We start from the raw sequence: 25,883 nt of genomic DNA on the forward strand, positions 1-25,883 counted from the left end.
ATACCTAAGAACTAAAAGTTGCCAGAAAGCCTTCCATTTGAGAGGTTTGCTTCTCAGTTACATAGTTTTGGATTCAGTGTCACTGAATAATCCTCTAAGCTGTCACTCAACGAGCTAGACATAACAGCTAAACAGCCATCAAATTACACTATACCAGCTTAAAAACACTATGTAATCCAAGATAGCTCTAAAAAAAAGCAGGATGATCATTGTTGGATTGCCTTTAATCAGAGATCCGCTTGATCAGTTGATCTGTGGTTACACAACCACAATGGCTTATTCTAATAAAAAAATTCTATTATTATTGCCAAAGCACAAAGGGAATTTCCTATCAAATATGCACTATGGAGGAATCTGTTCAATAATCTGACCTAGTCAAAGTAGCAGTAAAATCTTTCAGTATCAGAACAGAGCCACATACTAATTTACATACCATGTAAAATGCAATTACTACAATTACATTCCTATAATTGCATCTCGTACAGCAGTTATTTCTGAGGAAAAAAAAATCTGCAAAGACTACCTAAGTCAAATTTAAAAGCATCAGCTCTCCATTGAAAGAGCAGAATATATAATATTGTTTTATGTCCACTACTACTGTTAGTGTGTAGAGGACATGAGATAACAGGTTAAGGAATTTTAGTATTTCTTTTATGTATGAGCTATGGTTTAAAGTGTAACTGCTAAGAAGCAGACTTGCTGCGTATCATCTTCAGCAGTAGAGGAATTTGCTGACCAAGTAGCTCCCAGGATACTTTGGTAATGAAACAAACTGACCAACTTCAGTTGAGTTTCTGCAAGCAATGCTTGGAAAAATTACAAGTTCGACAGCCACTTTCTCTATACATTGAAAGTTTATTAGCCTCATTCCAGTCATGGCTATCACTTTAGTTACAGAGTGCATCTAGAACTGCATATATGTATCCTTTGTCGCTTAAGATGGCTGTTACAATAGCTAGCATATTGCAGAAATTTGAACCCTGAATATATTTTAATATATGGGTCCATAGGAGAGAGAGAGAGAGAGAGAGAGAGAGAGAGAGGAAGAGAGAGAAAAAGAGAGAGAGAGAGAGAGAGAGAAAGAGAGAGAGAGAGCAACTGCCAGTTGTCAGAAATGGCAGAGTTTGAAATGTAGCTTGCTACAAAATGTATCAACCACAGAAACTGGATAGCACTGTAGCACTCCCTAAAGTCACAAACACATAAAAGTTGATCTGTCACAATTCAGAAGACTCACTAAATACAGCAAAAAAGAATTAACATTTTAGCCTTTAAACTGACCATATCAGACCCAGATATGGAGCCTTTTACAACTACCTACAAAGTCAGTGTTAAAGAAAATCATAATGAAATCTGGAAACTGAGATAATGCACGATTTATTCAAAACAATGTGAATAAATAAGCATTGTATTTAACTGACTAACCTGAATGCTCAGGATTAAACCAATTCTCTCACCCATACTGTGTTGATTCAAGTTCTGAAACTTGTAGACAATATACAGACCAAAAGTTTGTGGGTAAAATTTGGTAGGTAGAGGGTACAGGTACCTATCTTACATGTTGGGCTTTTTATATTTGTCTATGTTCTATAACAGTGGTGCAACAATGAATATCAAACAAGTACCAGAGTTAATATGATCTACTTGAAAACTACTCCAGTTGGCTACAGTCCCATGACTGAGCCCAGTAAAAGTATATGTACACTGGTTCCTTAATTACATATACAGAACTAAAATAGGGGGCTTCACTACAGACAGAACACTAACAGTGCACTATATTATGCCACATGTGCAATAATGTTAAGAGGGAAGAAAAGTTAGTAAAAAGACCCACACACCAACATGGAGAGAGTAACAGCATCACGTAGACGACAGTAAGGTTGTGTTTGAGGATTTATAAGGTCATCAACTAGAACAGAACCAATGCCAGTCATTGCAATTTCATTAAAAAAAAAAAAAAAAAAAAAGGCTAGCAGTCAGAAATTTGAAAATTTCAAACAGAAGCTGTAGAAAAACAATTTATTATTGAAGTACCTAGTACTTTAAGGTTACTGTGATAGCTTCACTTAAAATCTGTAGTTTTCATACCTGAGGGGTGCCGTATAACAATCCAAAACAATACTTCTACAAAACTAAACTTTATATACACATCCAGTAGTCCAGGTTTTGACATGATCATATGAGCACGATAGAAACTAGACATTTTAAAGGAATTCATATTAATGAAAATTAAGTTACATTCTAAAATGTAATATATTTCAGGGAAAAAAGAAGTTAGGATTTTTTTCTTCAAGACTTACTTTAAAGAACTAATTTAAAAGAGCTTTAGAAATTAGAATCAAGTAGATGAAATAGATTCCAAGTATGTCTAATGCCTTCATATTCTGACAGAAAAACACTGACAAGAATACAGAAGAAGCAAATCAAAAATCACAAGAATCAAATGTAATTCAATCCTGAAATACTAATTTTTATAAATTATAATCCTAAGCTATATTGAAGCTTTCCAAATGGTTAAGAAAGGATTCATATTTATAATTTTCCAGAAGAAAAAAAAAAAAAAAAAAAAAAAAACTTAATGAAATTCATATAGTTATAGACATAAGTTTAAATTAGAATTAACAGACCAATTTGAACTGAAATTAATCATTTTCAACCTTTTATACAAGAGCAAGTATATATTAAAAGATATAGCTACCATTGTTAATAATTAAAGAGAATTATGCCAAAATCAAAGGCATTAGTTTTACATTAATTCTGAAACAACTGGCATTAGACATGCACAAATAGTCAGAACAACTTATTGTCAGCAAAGGCATCAGTTATAGTGAAACCTCAAAACTTAAAACTATTGAAGTTTAAACTTCAGTCAATTTAACAGTCAGGCAAATAGTATCATTCAATACATGATAACTAAAGCACAATATTAACATTGACTTAAGTTTTCATTTTCTGTATCGCTCAGAACCTGAACAAATTCAACCATTAAGTCAACATTTGACTTGCATGACCAAATTAGTGTCGAATCCGTTTCAAAATCTTAAGCCAAACTAGAACCAGTTTACTTTACACAAATGATCCATACCATTGAGTGGCTGAAATAACTATATATATAAAAAGACCCTCACTATGCAAAGGACAGACTCCATCTTATCAAAATCACTGAAACGAAACTGATGTAAGAGCTTAAATGGAGTAATGACTAACCAGAAAGCTGACAATAGATTACATACAATATTGTTGAGTCAATCTTTTCTAGTGAAGATAAAAGCTTCAACAGAAAGGAAATGAGGCTTGTAATATGGGCTCACAGGCAATACAAATTTAGGACCTCTACAACAATAGAATTGATTAATTATTTTGCCAACATATCAGCAAGCTAAAGACAGTGTTGTTAGTAAGCCTCAAAGAGAAACTTGTCCAGTGCAAGTCTTTCATTAATACCAATGAAAAAATTTGATAAAACAAAAATAGTGTATATTAAGCAAACATTATTTCACCAAGTAAATCTATAAGTATTTAAATTCTATAGCAAGCTAAAATAAGACTATTCTGTATGAATTGCGTAATCAGGACAATTTTATCCAACGTCCTTTAAGATAGCAGCATGTGGGTCAAGGGAGATTAGCTGTTATTTCTCTTCCTTGAGAAAACAAACTTGACAACTGATCAAGTTAAGCTGCTTGAATACCAAATTGCATACAAATCTAACATCTGTGATTGATGTTCAAGCAATACTGTAACATGGTCTACAGTATTATATAAATTTGAAGTAGGAGAAATATTTACAAAACTATTCAGTAAATTTTTGGCAACTGAAAAATAAACCTCAGTAAATTAGGTATGCAATTAAATTATTTTCCTACAGAATCAAATCAACTTCAAATCAGTTTAAGTTAAAAATTTTCTAAGAGAAGGAAGGACCTAAGAAAAAAAAAATTGAAACCAAAAACTAGAAACCAACAAGTATTATAGATATAATTGCATGTTTCTTTTATCAAAGCAATCTGAAAGTAATTATACAGGATTAAAAAACTCGATTAACAAATGTGTTATTTTAATTCTTTAGTGACTAAACACTGCCATAAAACTATCAGAGATCAATAATTCATATTGAACATAAAGCCATTGTCAGATAATTATTACAAACATTACTGACATTCAGAGATAAAATGGAACTAAGATTGCAAGGTCTTACCTTCACCGTGTTTGTCTGTAAATTGGAATGCTTGTACCAAACGCAGTGTCTCATCAACTGATCGACCAACTGGTAGGTCATTAATAGTTATCTGTCTCAAAACACCTTTCTCATCAATGATAAATAGACCCCTGAAAGAAAAAAAAAACCTATATAATAAATCTGAAGAAATGAGTTAATGAGTTTCTGAAACTTGCTTTAATCAAATTTATTTTCAAATGACTAATTGTTATGTGTGGACTATAGTTACTAGTAATATGTTAAGTGAATTAATAGTTATTAGCCTGCTTTACAATCATACGAAACAAATTGGTTTTCACAAAAAAGCTATTGTTTTACTAGTCCTTTCATCTAATCATTTCCATTCAAGAAACCAATCACTCTTTAAGGAGAGAGCTTAAAAAACAAAAGTGTCAAGTCAGCTAAATTGACCGAAAACCATTATGTCAGACAACTGAGTGAAAAAACAGAAAATAGTTTTAATGCAATGAACAAGTTCACAAGTGATTATAGGAGAGTGTGGTGGATAATAGCAGTTAAAGAAGTCTGACATAAATGGAGGTTTTGATGTGTTACAACCTGAGACCATGCTGCCTCTGAAACCACATGAGATCAATGCCAGTGTGTAACTTGGGTCAGCCTAGACTGAATACCCTAATTGCATCTAAATCAAATGACTGTAGGATCCACAGTTATACCACATTTTACACTAATTGAATACCACACCTCAGGTTTCAACACTGACCATGTATTATTAATTTGTAGGTTCGGGGGGGGGGGGGGGGGGTAACCACTGTAGAGGAAGACGTGAATGCAATAGCTGCAACATTTCAGAGCTTATTACGGCAGTATTTCAGGTAATGGTATTATCTGCGCCAATTTAATGTCCACTTTTCCATGGTCAGACAGAATTTGAAGATTTTCTACAACAGAATGCTGTTATAGTCACCAACCCTTGCATTTCCAAGCAAAGTAATATTTTCCCATGATCAGGTTTTCATAGAATATTGGCAGCAACACTGTCTGAAAGACTGATGTTTTATAACTATTGCAGGATGTCAAAACAAAGAGAAATACATTCACACAACAAGCTTCAGCAGTCTTCATCTACCAAGGTGCCACACAGTGAGACTGAACCTGAATCCACATAACTGGGAAGCAAACTTCTTAACAACACAGTGCTTCTGTTTGTGTTCAATGTTCTTAGGACAGCATTTTAGATATCTCTTTGAAAATATAAGGATTGTAAGAGCTAAAGTCTGCAGTAGCAACTTTGAAGTGGCCAAGTATTTTGGTTTTAGTGCACAGGTAGCCTATGCACAGTCATACATATTGATTGTGTAAGTTATGGAACACTTGCAGTCTCAAAACAGGACTGACATACTTCATGATGGATGTAATAACGTCTTTCTGTCTGCTAGCTAATGTGGTGCCCATGAGAGAGAGAGAGAGAGAGAGAGAGAGAGAAAGAGAGAGAAAGAGAGAGAGAGAGAGAGAGAGAGAGAGAGAGAGAGAGAGAGAGAGAGAGAGAGAGAGCCCCCACTGTTCTTACTATGGCAGACACAGGTAATTTACTGTTGTGAATACTAATTCACCAATGCAAACTACAGTAAAGCTACAAGAACTATCAGTAAATATTTCAAATTCGCTAAAAGTGCAAATTAGTCACCTGAAAGAAATTCCCTCATCTTCCTTCAAACAACCATAATCTGATGCAATTTTGAGGATCTTGTCAGCCAAGAGAGGAATCTTCATTTCTCCCAAACCTCCTTGTTTCCGTGGTGTATTGATCCTGGAAAAGAAAACGGTTAGCCGTTACCAAAATATTCATGACACACCATCCTAAATACATTCCTTTTTTCTCATTGGCATTTAATGAAGCCCACATCTATATAAGAAAAACTAAATCACTAAAATTATATAGCGATACAAACTGCCGTAAAGAAAAAAAAAACACCCAAACATTAATTCAATGTATGGGAGACAACTGTGGACATGTTTTGGCAAACTTCATACTTGAAAAAGGGAAGAGAGAAACATCTGCTTCTTCACGCTAGCAAGGATTAGACAAGTTTATTTTTATTTTAACCAGATACTCTTGCTGTTGCTAACCCTTAGCTCTTTTTCAAGAGGGATCTCTTAAAACATCAAAAGTACAAAGCCAGCAGATTTGTTGACAGGAGGAACGACATCACTTCTATTTCTCAATTTCTGGAGAAATCTTAAGTGTCAACAAACAAACATACAGAGTTCAATTTCTGTCTAAAAAATCCACTCAGACGGTTTCTGATCAGCTCAGTGCTATAGAAGACACTTGTCCAAGTCACCATGAAATAAGATTGAACTCGAAACCATGTGTTCGTAATGTGACCATCACTCCACAGCCATGCTTGTTTGTATCTAGCACACACACACCCACCTTCCAAAAGCAGTTACAAAATTAGAATAGATGGAATAGTTCAGAACAAGTCGATTAAAGAATCACTTACCAAGCAAGATGGGAATAATGGCTGTCAGTTGAGCAAGCAACAACTTCACAGTTGATTTTTTTGAATTCTTCCACTCTGTCACTAAAGGCAGTGATTTCTGTGGGACACACAAAGGTGCTGGAAAATAAGCATGAAGGAAAAAAAGTTACCATAAATTAATTGACAAACTGATTTAATTCCTAAGTAGAGGTTAGTGATGTTCTGTTTGAAGGATGATGAAGCATCAAAGACTAAAAGTAAACTCACATGGAAAGAATGTAAACTATCAAAAAGTATAAGTCACTAGTGACTAAGTCAGCTTTCAACAGATGAATCTGAAATTCTGCACCAGGAAAAGAACCACAGTTCTATGTCGTATATACCACAGAAATTAATATCTAATATTAGACCTAATCATAACAGTTAAGCTCTTATACACTTCAGCATTTTGCTTTTATTACCTGATTGGAGACATTTTACTTCATAAAGCTAAAATACTTGAACTATAAGTTACATCAGCCCACCTTGCCTGCAAGTACCGGTATCCCAAGAGGACATACTTCAATGCATACCTAATACCATACCTTAGCTACATTATACTTTAAACAAGGCAATTTTCTAAGGATGAGATTGTAGATAAATATACCAACTGCCAGTGACATACACAGAGCTGAGATTAACCTTTACCAACCAAATAAAAACAATTGGGATATCTAAATCTTTTTTCAGATAACACTGCCCATATCTTGTTCTATAATTCATCATTAAAAATCTAATAAATTTAAGGTGTGCAATAGTGGTTTATAAAGCTAAAACAAAATCATCAGTGAAATCTGTGTGCATGTGTGTGGGGCGAGTGGGGTATGAAATATGCTTCACAATATCTGACACCATGGAATTTATCTTATCTTCCTCTCCAATAATACTAGATGTTATTTGAATATAGAAATAATATTCTCCAAACCTTTGTCAAAGACCATCACATGTATACAGATGGGATATTTATAATTAAAATTACTAACAGTGAGAAAGTCAAATTAGTCACCCTAGACTTAGCACAAACATATTTTGCTCTGTGAACCTACCTCATTAAAAATCTTAAGGGAAGATTGTACATTATCAAAAGAAAAAAAAAATCATTGTTTAATCTCTTTAATATCTCACTCTTAGCCCAGAACTGTTTCAGTAAGAGCCAAGCCAACTAGATATTTGGTCAGCAATCAGAACATCTGATAATTACCAGCTAGTCAAATTAGATTATTATATTCTATAAAGATTGCTCCATAGCTGTCCACCATTATTTAATTCTCAACTGTAGGGATCAAACACTAACAACTATTCTAAATGAGAATATCTTTAAGTGACTGCTCATTACCCATTTTATACTCATGTTTTAATATTTAAGTCCAATCAATGCTGACAGTAACTGATATCTCTAAACCTACATTAAAAAACAGATCATTCACCAAGACTAGGGAACAGTGTACTTGGCATTATTACTGATGGTTCCATGAAAAATATGATCCATTCCAAAAATTTTTGATGAGATCATGCAGGATCAAAAGCAAAAATGGGAAAAAATCTATGACCACCCTAAAATAACACTAACACTTTTAAAATATTTGTAATACTTTATCTAAATGCAGTCTACTAATCAGTCAACTACCCAAGTAATTAACCTTTTTGTTAGCATATTTTCAATTAATTTTGAAAAATGTAGTTAGTAAAGTAAATCATTATGGTGGTGTCTGGAACAACTTGATGGAAGGTTTTAATTTAAATCAATTTAAAATAAGATTGAATTACAGAATTATTAGGAGCGATTTCAGTTGGGTTGGTATCAAAATGGTTTAGGAGAAATGTTTTCTGTATGATATGGAAATGAATTTATACTTACAAATCAAGTGGATAGAAGAATAGCACCAAATATTTTCCTTTGTAGTCTGACAGTTGGATAGTTTTGAACTCACCATTAACAACAGCCATTCCTTTGAATTCTGGGGCTTTCTGGGCTAATTTTAGCATGTTGATAATCTGAAAAATAAGTTTCATACTTTTGTTACCATGGCAACACTATAGCTAAATGATCATTCATGAATCAGAAGTTAAGCTAATGTTAGTGAAAGTCAACAAGGAAATGTACTTTTTCAAGGAGCATAACACAGATGGCTGTAGTCCAGAACTTCAATGTTTAAAGCTGAAACTTAAGTTGCACTATAAAAATCACAAAAAAAAAAAAAAAAAAAAAAAAAAAAAGGATAGGACGCAACCCTTTATAAAAAAAGGCTTATTGGAACCATCCAAAGAAGATGACAGGGCATGGAATGGAAATAAATCCAAAATGTTCAATAATTTAAGCAACCCCGACGGTGTGAACTGAGCAACTCCGAAGTTGGTATCAATTTACATCGATACAAACAAATGGAGGGAGGGAGGGACTGACAGTCTGAAGCATACTGTATACCTGTATTAGCTTGACAAATTTAGTTTCAGTATGATTGGAAAGTCTGCAGTAACAAATCTCAAATGTGTCCTAAGTGAACCAAATCAATTCCAAAACTTTATAGAACAAATATAATCCTTACTTGCCAGCCTACATTAGTCAAATCATTGCATTCACAAGTCTGGTGCCACAGCAAAATTATTTTATCAATAAAAATACCAAAATAAACCCCCACCCCCATTAAACTTTGAATGCTTAACTAGAAGCCAGCAGGCAAGAAGAGAAATAAAATTTTATACTACAGACATTGCAGAATGTACTAATTGTGTAAAAGTCATTGCATTTATATATTTCAAGTCCGATTAATTGTTCAAAGTTTTAATAATGCATAATTAAGGAAGATAAGATAAAGAGATGCAACACAAAATCAACTACACAGTTACAACTGAAGTTCAACAAGTTACTTAAGGTTATAAAGACACCGGAGGTGGGGTATGTGTGTAAAGTTCAAGTGTTAAGTAGCATAGAACAACTTGTTTAAACAATTCACAAAATTGTTATGTAATTTTAAAACTAGCCCCCACATACTCGCCTTAAACTAGTCAGAGTTAAAACTGGTCACTACAATACAAACATAGCTCATCAATGGTAGTTATAGGAGGAAAAAATAAGTGAATGAATATGGCATGATAAAGAGGAGCAATGTTAATGAGAAAGGATGAATGCCAAGTTGAGAAAGTTGGACATCAAAAGCAATGACATGTAAAAGTACATGGTTTTAGACCTGTAATGTCCAATACCTGCAGGAATACAAGAAATACTGGTTACAGCTGCTGACTTGAGAATTAGATCAAGGCTTTAAATAGTTTAGGCTTTGCAGATGCAGTTACACAGGAATGAATACAAACCACCCACCCTCTCTAATCCAACAGGGTTAAGTGGATATAAAAGAGTATTATACCATGCTTATATATAATTAACTTTTCAATTTCTGTGACAAGCAAGCCTCTCTAATCTACAAAGTGAAACTGTCAAACCACAAAAATAAAGTTATGTTAAAAAATATTACTGAAAGATCAAAGATGTTTGTACAAATGGAAATTTCAATTCAAAACAGGTTTTGCAAAGGTCGTAACTGATGCAAACGAAAACTTCCATTGATGTTATTAAGTTCGACATGGCCTGGACCAGTAATGGTCAAAACTTAAATTATAAGTTAAATAGAAACCAAAAGGCAGAATCAGTAGCGTATCAGAAAATGTTTTACAGTGATTTAGCCCAGCCCCCCATGTCCCAAAGGGGCTGTTAAATATTAATGAAGGATTAAAGTTGATATAAAGTCATTTACTTCTGTATTTATTTCCGCCACAATGCACTAAAAATTAATATGCAAGTCATCATTTAAATTCTTATTGTTCACCAAGCACATGATTTATCAATAGTAAATACATCAGTGCACATGAAAATTTGTTTACTGGAGTTTTAAACACAATATCCTTGAACCCTTGTTAGATTTATTGTAGTATGTGATGTACAACAACTTAAATCTAGACTAGCTTGTGATCTACATTCAAAATTGTTATAAATTTGCAATTAGAGGAGCAAGTTAAACATTTAAACTTTGATTTTTTTTTTTTTTATTTCATACTAGAAACAGAATACTGTGGCTATTTGTATACAGCATGGCTATCATTTAAAAATGCAATAAAGAGATTTTGCTCATTTCATCTGAAAATCTTCCAACAAATGAAATCTAAATGAGATTGAAATGTTTGCAATGGAACATCACTCAATGTCCTGTGTATGTGTTCCATCTTGAACTAATGTAGATCAAAAGCTATACCAAAAACATGTAGATCACATACTACACTGGTTTATTTGTCCAGAGTGCTTTCAGTTGACAAAACAATGTCAAAAATCAGAGGGTCCAGAGTCCTCTTACACTAATGAATTGAGTGTTATGAACAGAGCCACCTTTAAGAAGTTGGTCTTTTTATGAAACACTAGCAATTAGCATATTTACATTAAAATCTGCTGAAACATATGCAAGCTATCTAATTACATTTTGTGCTTGAATTTAAAATGCCACTAAACCAGTCACACCAGTCAATGTACAATATTGGAATGTGTTTGTCAAAGTTTAGGTAATTTTTTTAAGCAAATGTCCTCGGGTTTTAATCCAAGCTTGTCAAATACAAAGCATCTGATAAGTTTTTTTTTTTTCAAGAACAAGGCTAAAATAGAATGATTTGGTAACACGAGGCCTTTCTCAAGAGTGTAGAACAATCTATTCCAAACTTTAAAATTATCTCACGTGGTACCAAATTGCATCTAAATAGATGTAGCTGTTATATAGGACAATACAACACTGGCAGTATACATGCAACTAATACCTTAAGGTATGAGATGAACAAATGAAAATATTTAAGTAAATCAAGCCTAGTGGTATATTTGAAGATGAGAAAACGCTATTTACAGCAGTCCTTTTATTTTATAGGCTGGGCAAAGTTGAGACTGCATAGAAAAAGGATTACAAAATGTTCTTGAATAGATGCAAATTAACAGCAAGGAAAATATGGAAAAAGGAATTCCAACGTCATATTCTAGGGAGGAAAGATGTGATAATGGTTAGTGTAGGGGCCAGGGACAATACAAGTGACAAAGACAATGAATCAGGAACCCGAGTGGCAGGAAGGAACAGGTAATTTCTAAGTGAAAACCTGACTAAAGAGACAGCTGATCCCCGAGACTAAAGTGTTGAGTAACTCCATGCTAAGCAGAAGGGTAACTAATTTATCAACTTCATTGTTGTAGGCATATGGTAACTTCTCAAATGTTTTGAGGGGAATGCTTAGATTATGTAATTAATGTCATTAAAATGTTCAAATTTTGTGTTAAGCTATATTATTTAGCTGTTTCAGTTATCAGTAAGTGTAGTGAAAGTTATTCTTGGAGATCTCATCAGAAAACCTTTTTCCTCCTGTTTATTTCTAGTTATTGTATTTAATATGGAGATACCTAAACTAACTACAATAGATAACGCCTCTAATAATACTGAGAAAAACATTGTAGCTGTCAGGTGTTTATTTGAACATCTAAAATATTTAGCACATTGCTTGCATGGTTATATTACAACTTGAACACGTAATAACTTCTAAAATACGAAATTTTGTCAAAAACGTTCAGAGTAAACCGTATTTTATGCAAGAAATTCTACCAGTATTTGAAGTTTCAAACTGCTAGTTAAAAAAAATTGTGATTGAAATGGAATAGATCCAAGGGTAGTGAGTGTCCTTGTTAGTACATGTGGTAAGCATGAACGGCACAATTATAAACTAGTTTATATTTGGTACAAATGACGTAAATCAAAACCACTTATCTTCAGCTTTCTACTTAAAAGATATATAAGACACTAGAAACAATTTGAAGTGTTTTTACCGATATGCCTGTAGAACGTAGCATTGCAAATATCAGAAGTATAAAGACGTTAAAAATGCGGTCAAACTAAAGCGTTTGACCCAGTGACAAAAAAAAAACAAAACAAAAAAAAATCGTCTGATAGGTGTAAAACAACTTGTTGGGAACGAATATGAAGAAAAATGCGCGCTCGCGAACGGGGGGGGGGGACTCAAAACATTCACGTCGTGAATGTTCCGAGACGCCTCACCGGAGCAAAGAAACAAAAGAAAAACAGTGTAATAGATGTAAAACAACTTGCTCTGAAAGAATATCAAGAACACACACACATATATATATATACACACACACACACACACACACACACACACACATATATACACACATTTATTCACAGCAAGTTGTTTTACACCTATTACACTAATTTTTTTGTTTTTGAGCTCGGGTCAAACTCTATAGTAATTTAGAGGCCATGGACTGACGATGTGGATGTTCCGAGCCCTCTCCCCACCACCCGTTTGCGAGCGCGCATTTTTTTCTCCATATTCGTTCCCAGCAAGTTGTTTTACACCTATTAGACTAATTTTTTAAAATTTTTTGTCACCGGGTCAAATGCTTTAGTTTGACCCAAAATGCTATCTAACAGTGTACGATAACTATATGGCAGTGAATTAAAACAATTTTGTGACTGAAATGTGCAGTTGAAATCAGAATTTTAAAAACTTTTCTACACAGTATCGACATTAATTGCTTATTTTTAGTAAAAGCTTTCTTATGTAGATTTGATATTTTATCAGTTGAAAGGATTAGTTTAAAATTCTGAAATAAAAATACTGATGTAGTTTTATTTAAAATATGAAAATTACAAAATTCAAGTGAAAGATTGTATACGAAATCGACATAAACGGATTGATATTTTAAATAAAAATTTTGTAGATTAAGCTGATGTCAAAAGAAATCAAGACCTCTTAAAGAGGAACAGTAAAAAAAATTTCAAGTTGAGAGGAAGTTTAAAAAATCTTCGCTTAAACGAAGTGCCAAAGTAGTAGTGATACTAAACAGAAGTTTCGGTTAATGTTTACGTAAACACTCGGCCACAAAAAAAAATAAATAAAATAAAGTGTAATAGGTGTGAAAAATGCGTATTAAACGAATATGAAAAACAATTTGTGCCAACGAACCCGACTTAAGTTAAAATAAAATTTAGATTCATTCATCTTTCGTTTGAGCAAGGGCGGAGAGAGTATTAAGAGCCCTTGGGCATAACTTTACCGGGTCCCTTTGAATGTATTTTAGAAGAGTTAACCTGTAGAGTGCGGGTCCCTCACAGATCCGGGCCCTCGGGCAGTGTCCGATTGACCGACGGCTCAGTCAGCCCCTACGTTTGAGTAATAAATTTTTTTTTTTAAAGATCCCAACGGTGATGTGCTAAAACAGCTAAATCGACCTTAACTTTTTTCATAGTGAAACCATATTCAACATCGTATTTATGAATTTGTGTCTCACCACGATACATGGGATCTTTTTTAAAACCTTTTACTCAAACGAAAAATGAATGAATCTGAATATTTTTCAAACTTTTCCATTACACTCAAGCAAAAAAATAATTTATGAATTTCTTCCTCTTCGAAAGTGCTTCCCTCACCACCTCTGAAAAAAATTTCCCCAGAAATTTCTTTATAATCGTAATCTATGCTGTTTGAAAAGGTTACTTATATAAAATTTCATCAAAAGATATCCATTTTCCTTAAAGTTATAAGGGAAAAAAATCGGATCTTGTGAATTTTCCGAGAGTCCTCTCTTCACTCCGATTCGTTGGCACAAATTTGTTTTCATATTTGCTTATTACATATTTCTTACACCTATTACACTGTTTTGGTGGCCGGGTGTTAAAATAAACATTAACCGCAGTTTCTTACAATGAACATTAAGTGTGTGGTAGGTAAGTTTGTAAACAACTTAAATATTAGGTGCAAGCTACAGATCTGAATATGCCGCACCTTCGTCAGTGACAGGTTGGAAAAACTGGTTGTTTATAGAGCAGGACCAAGGAGTCATGTAACGACTTGACATGGTCTCAAACTAGGTGTATTATAACTATAGTTATAAAAATTACAAGGCCAACCAATTACTGGGGTCGATTTCTATTCCTATAAGGTGAATGGACTTGTAATAGAAAACAAGGTCGAGATTGTTTCACGCTGTCTCCACAAATTAAAATATATTCATTCTTCTTTGCTAGGAGTAAAAAGATTTGATAAAATATGTAGGTCGTCACTAAAAATGTGTTCCAATCGCAACTATCGTCTTTTCTGTACAGAAAATTTGAAATTACTTGTTCTAGTTTAAAAGGACAACAAGTAGGATTTAAGGGAGATTGGGTTATTTCTAACAAGTCGTGCAACTGTTAAGGTTACTTCATTGAGCGGCAATGACTACTAAATGGTACTCAAACAGAAACAGGAAATGATGTAAGAGACTAAGAAATAAAACGAGAAAGATTTCATTAATTTATGTCAATGGCGAGACAACTTCGTAAGACAAACAGTCCGATTAATTAGTGGTTCACAACAATCAAAACAATATTTGGAGCCTTTTGCCTCAAACTGTCCAACATTGAACACAATTCTTCATTACTCTAAGAATTACTTTACGAGGAAGAAAGTCCTAGAGACTATCTAGTACAAACATCAGTCTGCCTACCCTACAGATAATATATTTAAGAACATCCGGCAGTGATAGAAGTGGGTCAACAGACCGACAGAAGGACTATAAAAACTACGTAGTTTATAAAATACTTTCACCTTAACACTAAGTTCCTTTCCCACACAACCAGACGTAAAATATTTTGAACAACCCATTCATCGATGGGAACAATTTCTTTTGATGAATTGTAACGCTGACACAAAAAGAACGTTAGCATTGAAGGATGAAAGGACCAGCAAGTGTGGTGAATTTGAATATAAAGATTTGCTTTTCTTTAATTTAACGAGCCAACACTTACAGTAGTCGGACAATCCGACAGACAATTAGGCAATATAGGTAGACCGACATTATGCGTAAATTCATTTAAACGTGGATTTTTATCCCCATTTAACTTTTACTCGTTTCAATCAGTTGACTGCGATCATGCTGGAGCACTGCCTTTAGTCGAAGAAACCGACCCCCAGGACATTTTTTGTAAGCCTAGTACTTATGTCGGTCTCTTTTACCACACAAACACACCAGATCATAATTTACTTTTTAAAATCAGAAACTGAGGCAATGGTTCTTAAGTCACTGAATCCGAGACGCACCGCAGATTTAAAATTAGTCATACTGTGTGGTAAGAAGCTTGCTTCCCAACCACATGACTATAAGTCCTGGGGTCGATTTCTTCGACTAACACCCTTTAAGGCGGTGCTCCAGCATGGTCGCAGTCAAATGAAACAAAAGAATATATGCTAATTATGCTTAGTAAAATTACGAACATTTAAAAATTTACCACGCACCCAGAGATAATTCTTCCACTGAGTAAATTAGTGTTAGTGCATTCACAAGTGGAAACCGTATGATACTTCATTATTGAATATAAGGTGGTGAGCTGGCAGAATAGCTGGTGCGTCGGACAAACTACTCAATGTATTGAGCCAGAAGAAATGCTGAGTTCACTGTCTTCCATCCTTTCGGTATCGATAAAATAATAGTCGACCACGGAGGTGGATGTAATCGACTATACACCTTCCTCTAAAAATTGCAAGCGTTGAACCAAAATCTTACATTCTGACAACGTAAGGCAGCAGAATCATTAGCACGCCAAACAAAATGCTTAGCGGTAGTTCTTGCGGATTTACGTGGAGTTCAAGTTGTACCGACGTCGACTTTGCCCTTCATCCTTTGGAGTTGATGTAATCGACTAGATTCCTCACAAAACATTTCAGGCCTTGTGCTTAATATAGACAAGATTATTCTGAAAACAACTATTTTCAGCCAACTGATATATAATACATTTATAAAACATTGCATTTGAATTACTATTTAAGGAAGTTTAAAAAATTGGGGGGGGGGGGGGTAAATTCCACGTTTAAACATTCTAACAACGTACAGGAAGTGCGGGATGGTCACGAGTGAAACGCGTTTGGACTAAGTTTCATAACAGTTGTCGTAAAGGTATGGAAAACCGGGGGCAAAGATGTAAAAAATGATCTTCGGAAAAAAATATTCAAAATCGTAATTTGTATTGTATGCAAAGAATGGTGCGCGGATGAATACTGCACTTTCCCTTTCCTATGAGGTATGGAACTTCAAAGGATGGCATTTCTACAACTCCACTAGTATTGGATCAGCAATTTGCTTAAACCAAGATGGTTTAATCAATTGGAAATTGCACAATTCGTTTAGTTAGTATTAAAAAAAACAAAAGCATGCAGAATTTTTCCCTTTACGAAATATTACAATGTTAAATTTTTATTATTTATTTACAAGAAATTTGTTTCCAAATGTCCTTGCTATTGATTCTTCCAAGAAAATATTTTGCAGGCTATTCAAATCCGAGCTTACGATCCACTAAATATAATTCTTTTAGCGAGTCATTTGCATTAGGATTTACGAAGTTTTTAAACCATTAATGTGAATTTAGTATTCCAGTTTCACTTTTGTCCCCCAGCAGCTACTGTTCAATAATGAAGAAAAAATGTCAGGTTAAATCCATCCATGTAGAGAGAAAAGCAATTACTGCAATAACAAATGATCGTCAGTGATTAACTAGTCAAAGACCAAATAAAAGCTAAAAGGCCAAAAGTTCTTTAACAGAAGAGGAAATGATAAAAATCAATATTTCATTCTTAAACTATCTGACGCAACCATATCCTCCGCCCACGAGAGCTCACAAAGCTTGAATGAGAAAAAAAACAAAAAAACTCGGCCGGTGAACAAAATGACGCCAGCTGCTGATTGACAAAGTGAAAGTGGAGTCACTGACAGCGTTTTTACATTTACACGAAGAGAAACAGCACTGCTTTTGCGTGATCTTCGATCTACTAGTTAGATCTCGCAAGATAACTCAAAACATGTCTCTTATCTATCCCACTACGTTTTCCTCCAGAAAAAAATTACCAAGTTCCATTTATTCTTAGCTCCAATCTAATGTTATCGCCTGCTTCCCATTACTTTATAAATAGGAAGGCAATCCCATTCGTTGGAACATTTTAGTCAAAACAGACTCGCTAACTAGTTTAAACATTTTGTACAAGACATCTGTCCTTGTTTAGTCCCAAATCAACGACCTCCAAACGAAATGGCAGTTTGACAAAGTGGGGCTCTAATACTCAAAGTTCGCCTTATGGTGATTTTTTAGTTTAGCATGCCACATTAATTTCCTTGAAGATTAGTTAGTGGCCGTGGAATATTCTTTTGACGCAGTGCTGCGGTCAAAGGTTTGAACGTCAAAAGAATCAACGAATCAAAATTTGTCCTTTTTTTTTTTTCGTTAGAGAAAAATACCCAAGGGAAATAAAATATGCGATAATGAAAGCATTAACTTTCAATTTTCTCAAATAACTCGAACGAGTTAAAAAAAAAAAAACGTATTTGAAACAATGAAAAATTGTGTATCATAGGGCGGGTTCAATACACCTCGATACCATTTGGAGATGCAAGAAGTGTAATGAGTTTTCAGTGAATTTCACGTTTCCAAATGACCCACGGTTATATTTTTCGATTATTTTTTCGTTTTTTAACCTTTCACTTGTTTCAGTCAGACTGCGGCCATGTTAGGGTACCTGATTTTCAACCAACGTATGAAGTTAAACCTAAAAGATATCTACACTTCGTAGAAATAAAAACCAAATATCTTAATTTTTTTTATAACCCCCGCTTTATTTTCTAAAAATCTGTCATTGGACTACGGCCATGCTGGGGCACCAGCCTGAATTTTTGGTCGCAGAAAAATCAGCATTTTAAAATGTTTTCTTCTCTCAGCGATTACAGATTAATGAGAATAAGTTGACCTTTTGAATTTTATCCGGCCGATGAAGGTCTAACAGAATTATGGCGCCGAATGCTAGTCATTCAAACGTACTTACCGTTTTTGTTTCTACACATTTATTAGAATTCAGACAAAGAGCCTAATGTTCAGTTATTCTATAATTGGTGTTACGGTTGATTTATTTTAAAGCTTTAAAATTCTAAAAACGAGGAAAATAATTGAAATGCAGGGAACATAGCATTGTGAGGGACAGCTGTCTTGACACCGTTTTTCGATTGACTATATTTTGTTTACACCTATTACAGTCATTTTTTTTTTTCGTTTTTGAGCTCGGGTCAAACGCTTTAGTTTGTAAGATTTGGCTGTTATTTCTTGCGCATGTGGAGAGACCTAGACTTAACTATGTGCTAGTTCAAAATCATCTGAAGATTCTGGGGTCGATACATTCGACTGAGAATTCAAGGCGGTGCCCCAGCATGGCCGCAGTCCAGTGAATGAAACAAGTAAAAAGATTAGAAAATAAAAATAACCAAAAATATAACAGTTATAAAAAAAAGATTTGGCTGTCATTTCTAGCATGTCGAGAGGCTGTCTAGGCTTAACTTCATACGCTGATTGAAAATCTAAAAAATTCTGGGATCGATACAATCCACTAAAATTACCCCAGCATGGCCTAGACTGCAACAAATAAGAAAAACAAATGAATTACATCACAGAAGTGGTTTTGATCAAGCTTTAAAAATTCTGGGTTCCAGACAGCCATCTAAGAATTCAAAGTGGTGCCCCAGCATGGCCGGCCGCAGTCTAATAACTGCAGGGAAAAAAAAATCTGGGGTCGATAGTCAACTAAAAATTCTAAAAGGAAAAATATAACAGTGGGGCTTTTGTCCAGATCTCTTTTCAAGACGGTGTTTAAATTCATTGATAAACGACTATGTAAGCAAAAATGGTTTCTTTTGCTTTTATAATCCAATATATCTTTTCCTCGGTTGGTTCTCCTCCTTAAACATATTTATCATTATTCATTTAAAAAGAAGTGGCTGTTATTTTTAGTACTGTGAACATTTTAAAAATCGGTATGTAAAAAAGATTTTCATTATTTTTGTAGATTTTATATTTTTAACATTCTTAAGTGGTTTTTGAAGTGGGTATCCTGACTGAGAAAAAGAAATTGTCACGTGTCGAATGATGACATTCACAAATTAACACCAGCCAAGTGTTATAAGAACCAATTAATCATAGAATTGCTAGTTTACAAAAAAAAAAAAAATTAGGGGGTAACAGTGCAAAATATAACCGAAAGGAGGACCTAAAAAAAAATTGAAGACATTTAATGCGATAACGATTTAGTGGAAAATTGCCACATGCGACCTGGACAAAACGGCGTCAGTTACAGATTGGTGCACGTCCATGAAAATGAATGATGCTATTGGTATCAAATAGCTATCAGTAGAATCATTGGAGAGAGAGAGAGAGAGAGAGAGAGAGAGAGAGAGAGAGAGAGAGAGAGAGAGAGAGAGAGAGAGAGAGAGAGAGAGAGAGAGAGAGAGAGAGAGAGAGAGAGAGAGTGTGTGTGTGTGTGTGTGTGTGTGTGTGTGTGTGTGTGTGTGTGTGTGTGTGTGTGTGTGTGTGCGCGCGCGCGCGCAAAAGACCAATTGAGACTGTCAGTAAAGATATAATTTGAGCAGACAGCAAAAGACATTTCCTTGGACAAATGCCAAGGCAGAAGAGCAGACACTGCTCAATATTATAAGTGCTCGTAGACCAATAGCCGAGCAATTTTCATTTGAGAAATCCACTTCATAGAACTGACCATTCCACACCGCTTTACAGGGAAGCACAGTGAGAATTTGGTCAATCCTAGTAAATATTTAAATCCCACGCGTGTATTGGATACCTTTGGTCTCCTACCAAGGAAGAATTGAATATCAAGACCTTTTTCAAAAGTTACCCGAATGATTTTGAGTAATGGTGGTTCAATGATAGATACATGAGCATGGTAGTTATGCAACATTTGAAAATATTAAGGTTGCTATTCGTGAACAAAGTTCTACGATTGATTATCTGATACATTCGCAGTTCTATAGTATTGAAATTAGATTTGTTGAAAAAAGCCGATCGAGTAGTGACTTAAAATGATTCAAAATTACTATTGTCTTCAATATAGCACTTAACTGAAATGAAAGCTGTTTACGTTCACAGTTGGGCTGACCGTTTCCTTATAACTTGCAGAAATAGGGTTATTTTTTCATGAAATTTTCCATAAATACCTTACACAGTGTTATGTTACGATTATAACTGAGTTTAATGTTAGAAAAAAAAATTGGTGTGGCTGTGTGGTAAGTAACTTGCTTACCAACCACATGATTCCGGGTTCATTCCCACTATGTGGCACCTTGGGCAGGTGTCTTCTACTTTAGCCTCGGGACGACCAAAGCCTTGTGAGTGGATTTGGTAGTCGGAAACTGAAAGAAGCCCGTCGTACATATGTATATATACGTATGTGTGTGTATACGTGTTTGTCCCCCCAACATTGCTTGACAACCGACGGTGGTGTTTACATCCCCGTAACCTAGCGGTTCGGCAAAATAAACCAATAGAATAAGTACTAGGATTCCAAAGAATAACTTCTAGGGTCGATTTGCTCGACTAAAGGCGGTGCTCCAGCATGGCCGCAGTCAAATGACTCAAACAAGTAAGAGAGATAGAGGCTCGCACATTAACACATCACAAAATGAAACTTGAAATTACAAAAATAATTGTGATGCGTGTCAATATGTATAACTGCACCCCATATTAAATTCCGATCTAACTCATTTACACCATCTGAAAAATATTTGTACAAAATTTCACAAAAATATCCATTTTTCTGAAGGATATGAGGAAACAACGCCGACTTGTGAATTTTCAGAAACTAACACGCAGAAAAAAAGAAAAATTTCCGTAACATTCCGATACAACTAAAATCTGCATCACCTGAAGCACATTTGAAAAAGAAAATTGCATTAAAAAATATCCATTCTTCTGGAAGTTATGAGGAAACAAAATCGGGGGAGCACACTTGTGGGTCGATATAAAAACCTTCACCCGGAAAAAAAAAAAAAAAAAAAAAAAAAAATCAGCCTAGGGTGTGGTTAAGTGTGTGGAAAACGAATATGAAAAATTGTGCGCTGACGACCCTGGTGGAGGGGACTTTCGGAAAATTCACAAGATCGGATTCCGAAATTTTTTTTTCAAAAAATCGCATTTTCATAATTTCAATTCCCCGTCCCGGGATTTTTTTTTTTTTTTTTGTGAAATACGTAGAAAAAGATTGCGATTCTGGGAAAAAAACTGGTTTGTAAAATTTGCACCAGCATAACCGCAGCCACTTGGCTGAAACACAAATAAAAAAAAAATAATATATATAATATTTCAATTTTATATGTGTATGTATATATATATATATATATATATATATAATATTTCAATTTTACATATATATATATATAATATTTCAATTTTACATATATATCATCATCATCATCATCATCATCATCGTTTAACGTCCGCTTTCCATGCTAGCATGGGTTGGACGATTTGACTGAGGACTGGTGAAACCGGATGGCAACACCAGGCTCCAGTCTGATTTGGCAGAGTTTCTACAGCTGGATGCCCTTCCTAACGCCAACCACTCAGAGAGTGTAGTGGGTGCTTTTACGTGTCACCCGCACGAAAACGGCCACGCTCGAAATGGTGTCTTTTATGTGCCACCCGCACAAGCCCGTCCAGGGGCACTGGCAACGATCTCGCTCGAAAATCCTACAGGAGCCAGTCAGGCGGTACTGGCAACGGCCACGCTCAAAATGGTGCATCTCATGTGCCACCCGCACAAGAACCAGTCCAGGGGCACTGGCAACGATCTTACTTGGCTTGCCGGGTCTTCTCACGCACAGCCCATTTCCAAAGGTCTCGGTCCGTAGTCATCGCCTCGGTGAGGCCCAATGTACGAAGGTCTTGCCTCACCACCTCAGCCCAGGTCTTCCTGGGCCTACCTCTTCCACGGGTTCCCTCAACTGTTAGGGTGTGGCACTTTTTCACGCAGCTATCCTCCTCCATTCTCACCCACATGTCCATACCAGCGCAATCGTCTCTCTTGCACGCCACAACTGATGCTTCTAATGTTCAGCTTTTCTCTCAAGATACTTACACTCTGACGGGTATTCACATTGACATTACACACATTGACATTACACATCCAACGGAGCATACTGGCTTCATTCCTTGCGAGCTTACGTATGTCCTCAGCAGTTACAGCCCATGTTTCACTGCCATGTAGCATGGTTGTTCGTACGCATGCGTCATACAGTCTGCCTTTTACTCTGAGTGAGAGTCCCTTTGTCGCCAGCAGGGGTAAGAGCTCTCTAAACTTTGCCCAGGCTATTCTTATTCTAGCAGCTACACTTTCAGCGCACCCCACCCCCCACTACTAACTTGGTCGCCCAGATAGCGGAAGCTATCGACTACCTCTAGTTTTTCACCCCTGGAATGAGATAGAAGTTGTTTCCTGTTTGTTTGCAGTCTTTATTGCACCTGAACATCTGCCACAAACAAAAACTAACTTGCTAGTTAACCTGCCTTTGATGTTGCTGCACCTCTTATGTGTCCATAGCTTGCACCGGGTACATCTTATAGAGTTACTACCTACTCCTTTTCTACATACTGAGCAGGGCCATCTACCTGAAGGGGTTTGTGTTTTATCTACCTTCCTACTTATTAGGATTTTGGTTTTAGCTAGGTTGACTCTAAGGCCCTTCAATTCTAGACCTTGCTTCCACACCTGAAACTTCTCTAGTTCTGATAGTGACTCCGCAATTAGGGCAAGGTCATCAGCATAGAGGAGCTCCCAGGGGCAACCTGTCTTGAACTCCTCTGTGATTGCCTGGAGGACTATGGTAAATAATAGGGGGGCTGAGGACGGAACCTTGGTGGACCCCCTACCTCTACCCGGAATTCATTGCTGTACTCATTTCCAACCCTCACCTTACTGGCCGCATCTCTGTACATGGCTCGCACAGCTCTCACTAGCCATTCTTCTATCCCAAGTTTCCTCATTGACCACCAGATAAGGGATCGGGGGACCCCTGTCAAAGGCTTTCTCCATGTCAACGAAAGCCAGGTACAGAGGTTTATCCTTGGCTAGGTATTTCTCTTGCAACTGTCTCACTAGAAATAAGGCATCAGTAGTGCTTTTACCTGGCACGAACCCAAACTGCATCTCATCTAAATTGATTCGCTCCCTAATTAGTTGGGCTATGACCCTCTCTGTAACTTTCATAACCTGATCTAACAGCTTGATGCCTCTGTAATTATTTGTATCTAAAGCGTCCCCTTTACCTTTGTAGCAGTTGACTATGATGCTGCTACACCAGTCATAGGGTATGACTCCTTCGTGTATATATATTATATATATATAATATTTCAATTTTATATATATATATATATATATATATATATATATATATATATATATATATATATATATATATAATATATATATAATATTTCAATTTTACATAAATATATATATATATATATATATATATAATATTTCAATTTTACATAAATATATATATATATATATATATATATAATATTTCAATTTTACATAAATATATATATATATAATATTTCAATTTACATATATATATATAATATTTCAATTTTACATATATATATATAATATTTCAATTTTACATATATATATATAATATTTCAATTTTACATATATATATATAATATTTCAATTTTACATATATATATATAATATTTCAATTTTACATATATATATATAATATTTCAATTTTACATATATATATATAATATTTCAATTTTACATATATATATATAATATTTCAATTTTACATATATATATATAATATTTCAATTTTACATATATATATATAATATTTCAATTTTACATATATATATATATATATATATATATATATATATATATAAAATTGAAATATTATATATTTCAATTTTATATATATATATATATATAATATTTCAATTTTATATATATATATATATAATATTTCAATTTTATATATATATATAATATAATATTTCAATTTTATATATATATATATATAATATTTCAATTTATATATATATATATAATATTTCAATTTTATATATATATATATATAATATTTCAATTTTATATATATATATATATAATATTTCAATTTTATATATATATATATAATATTTCAATTTTATATATATATATATATAATATTTCAATTTTATATATATATATATATATATATATAATATTTCAATTTTATATATATATATATATATTATATATATATATATAATATTTCAATTTTATATATATATATATATATTTCAATTTTATATATATATATATATATATATATATATATAATATTTCAATTTTATATATATATATATATATATATATTAATATTTCAATTTTATATATATATATATATATATATAATATTTCAATTTTATTATATATATATATATATATATATAATATTTCAATTTTATATATATATATATATATATATATATAATATTTCAATTTTATATATATATATATATATATAATATTTCAATTTTATATATATATATATATATATAATATTTCAATTTTATATATATATATATATAATATTTCAATTTTATATATATATATATATATATATATAATATTTCAATTTTATATATATATATATATATATATATAATATTTCAATTTTATATATATATATATATATATATAATATTTCAATTTTATATATATATATATATATATATATATATAATATTTCAATTTATATATATATATATATATATATATATATAATATTTCAATTTTATATATATATATATATATATATATATAATATTTCAATTTTATATATATATATATATATATAATATTTCAATTTATATATATATATATATATATATATAATATTTCAATTTATATATATATATATATATATAATATTTCAATTTTATATATATATATATATATTATATAATATTTCAATTTTATATATATATATATATATATATAATATTTCAATTTTATATATATATATATATATAATATTTCAATTTTATATATATATATATATATATATATATATATATAATATTTCAATTTTATATATATATATATATATATATAATATTTCAATTTTATATATATATATATATATATATATATATATATATAATATTTCAATTTTATATATATATATATATATATATATATATAATATTTCAATTTTATATATATATATATATATATATATAATATTTCAATTTTATATATATATATATATATATATAATATTTCAATTT

General features: G+C 33.1%; 1 protein-coding gene across 1 annotated transcript in view; it reads right to left on the bottom strand.

The window, feature by feature from the left end:
• The window catches only part of LOC106872407 (peroxiredoxin-1), a 33,124-nt gene that overhangs the window by 2,695 nt on the left and 4,546 nt on the right, over positions 1 to 25,883 (bottom strand). The window contains exons 2-5 of the mRNA XM_014919404.3: positions 8,564 to 8,700; positions 6,688 to 6,804; positions 5,868 to 5,990; positions 4,199 to 4,329 (exon numbers count right to left, since the gene is read on the bottom strand). Coding sequence (XP_014774890.1) covers positions 4,199 to 4,329; positions 5,868 to 5,990; positions 6,688 to 6,804; positions 8,564 to 8,691 — 499 coding nt within the window. The 5' untranslated portion in view covers positions 8,692 to 8,700. The remainder of the gene's footprint in view (positions 1 to 4,198; positions 4,330 to 5,867; positions 5,991 to 6,687; positions 6,805 to 8,563; positions 8,701 to 25,883) is intronic.

Source organism: Octopus bimaculoides, chromosome 8, assembly GCF_046866305.1.
Source record: "Octopus bimaculoides isolate indiv1 chromosome 8, ASM4686630v1, whole genome shotgun sequence".
Taxonomy (NCBI): domain Eukaryota; kingdom Metazoa; phylum Mollusca; class Cephalopoda; order Octopoda; family Octopodidae; genus Octopus; species Octopus bimaculoides.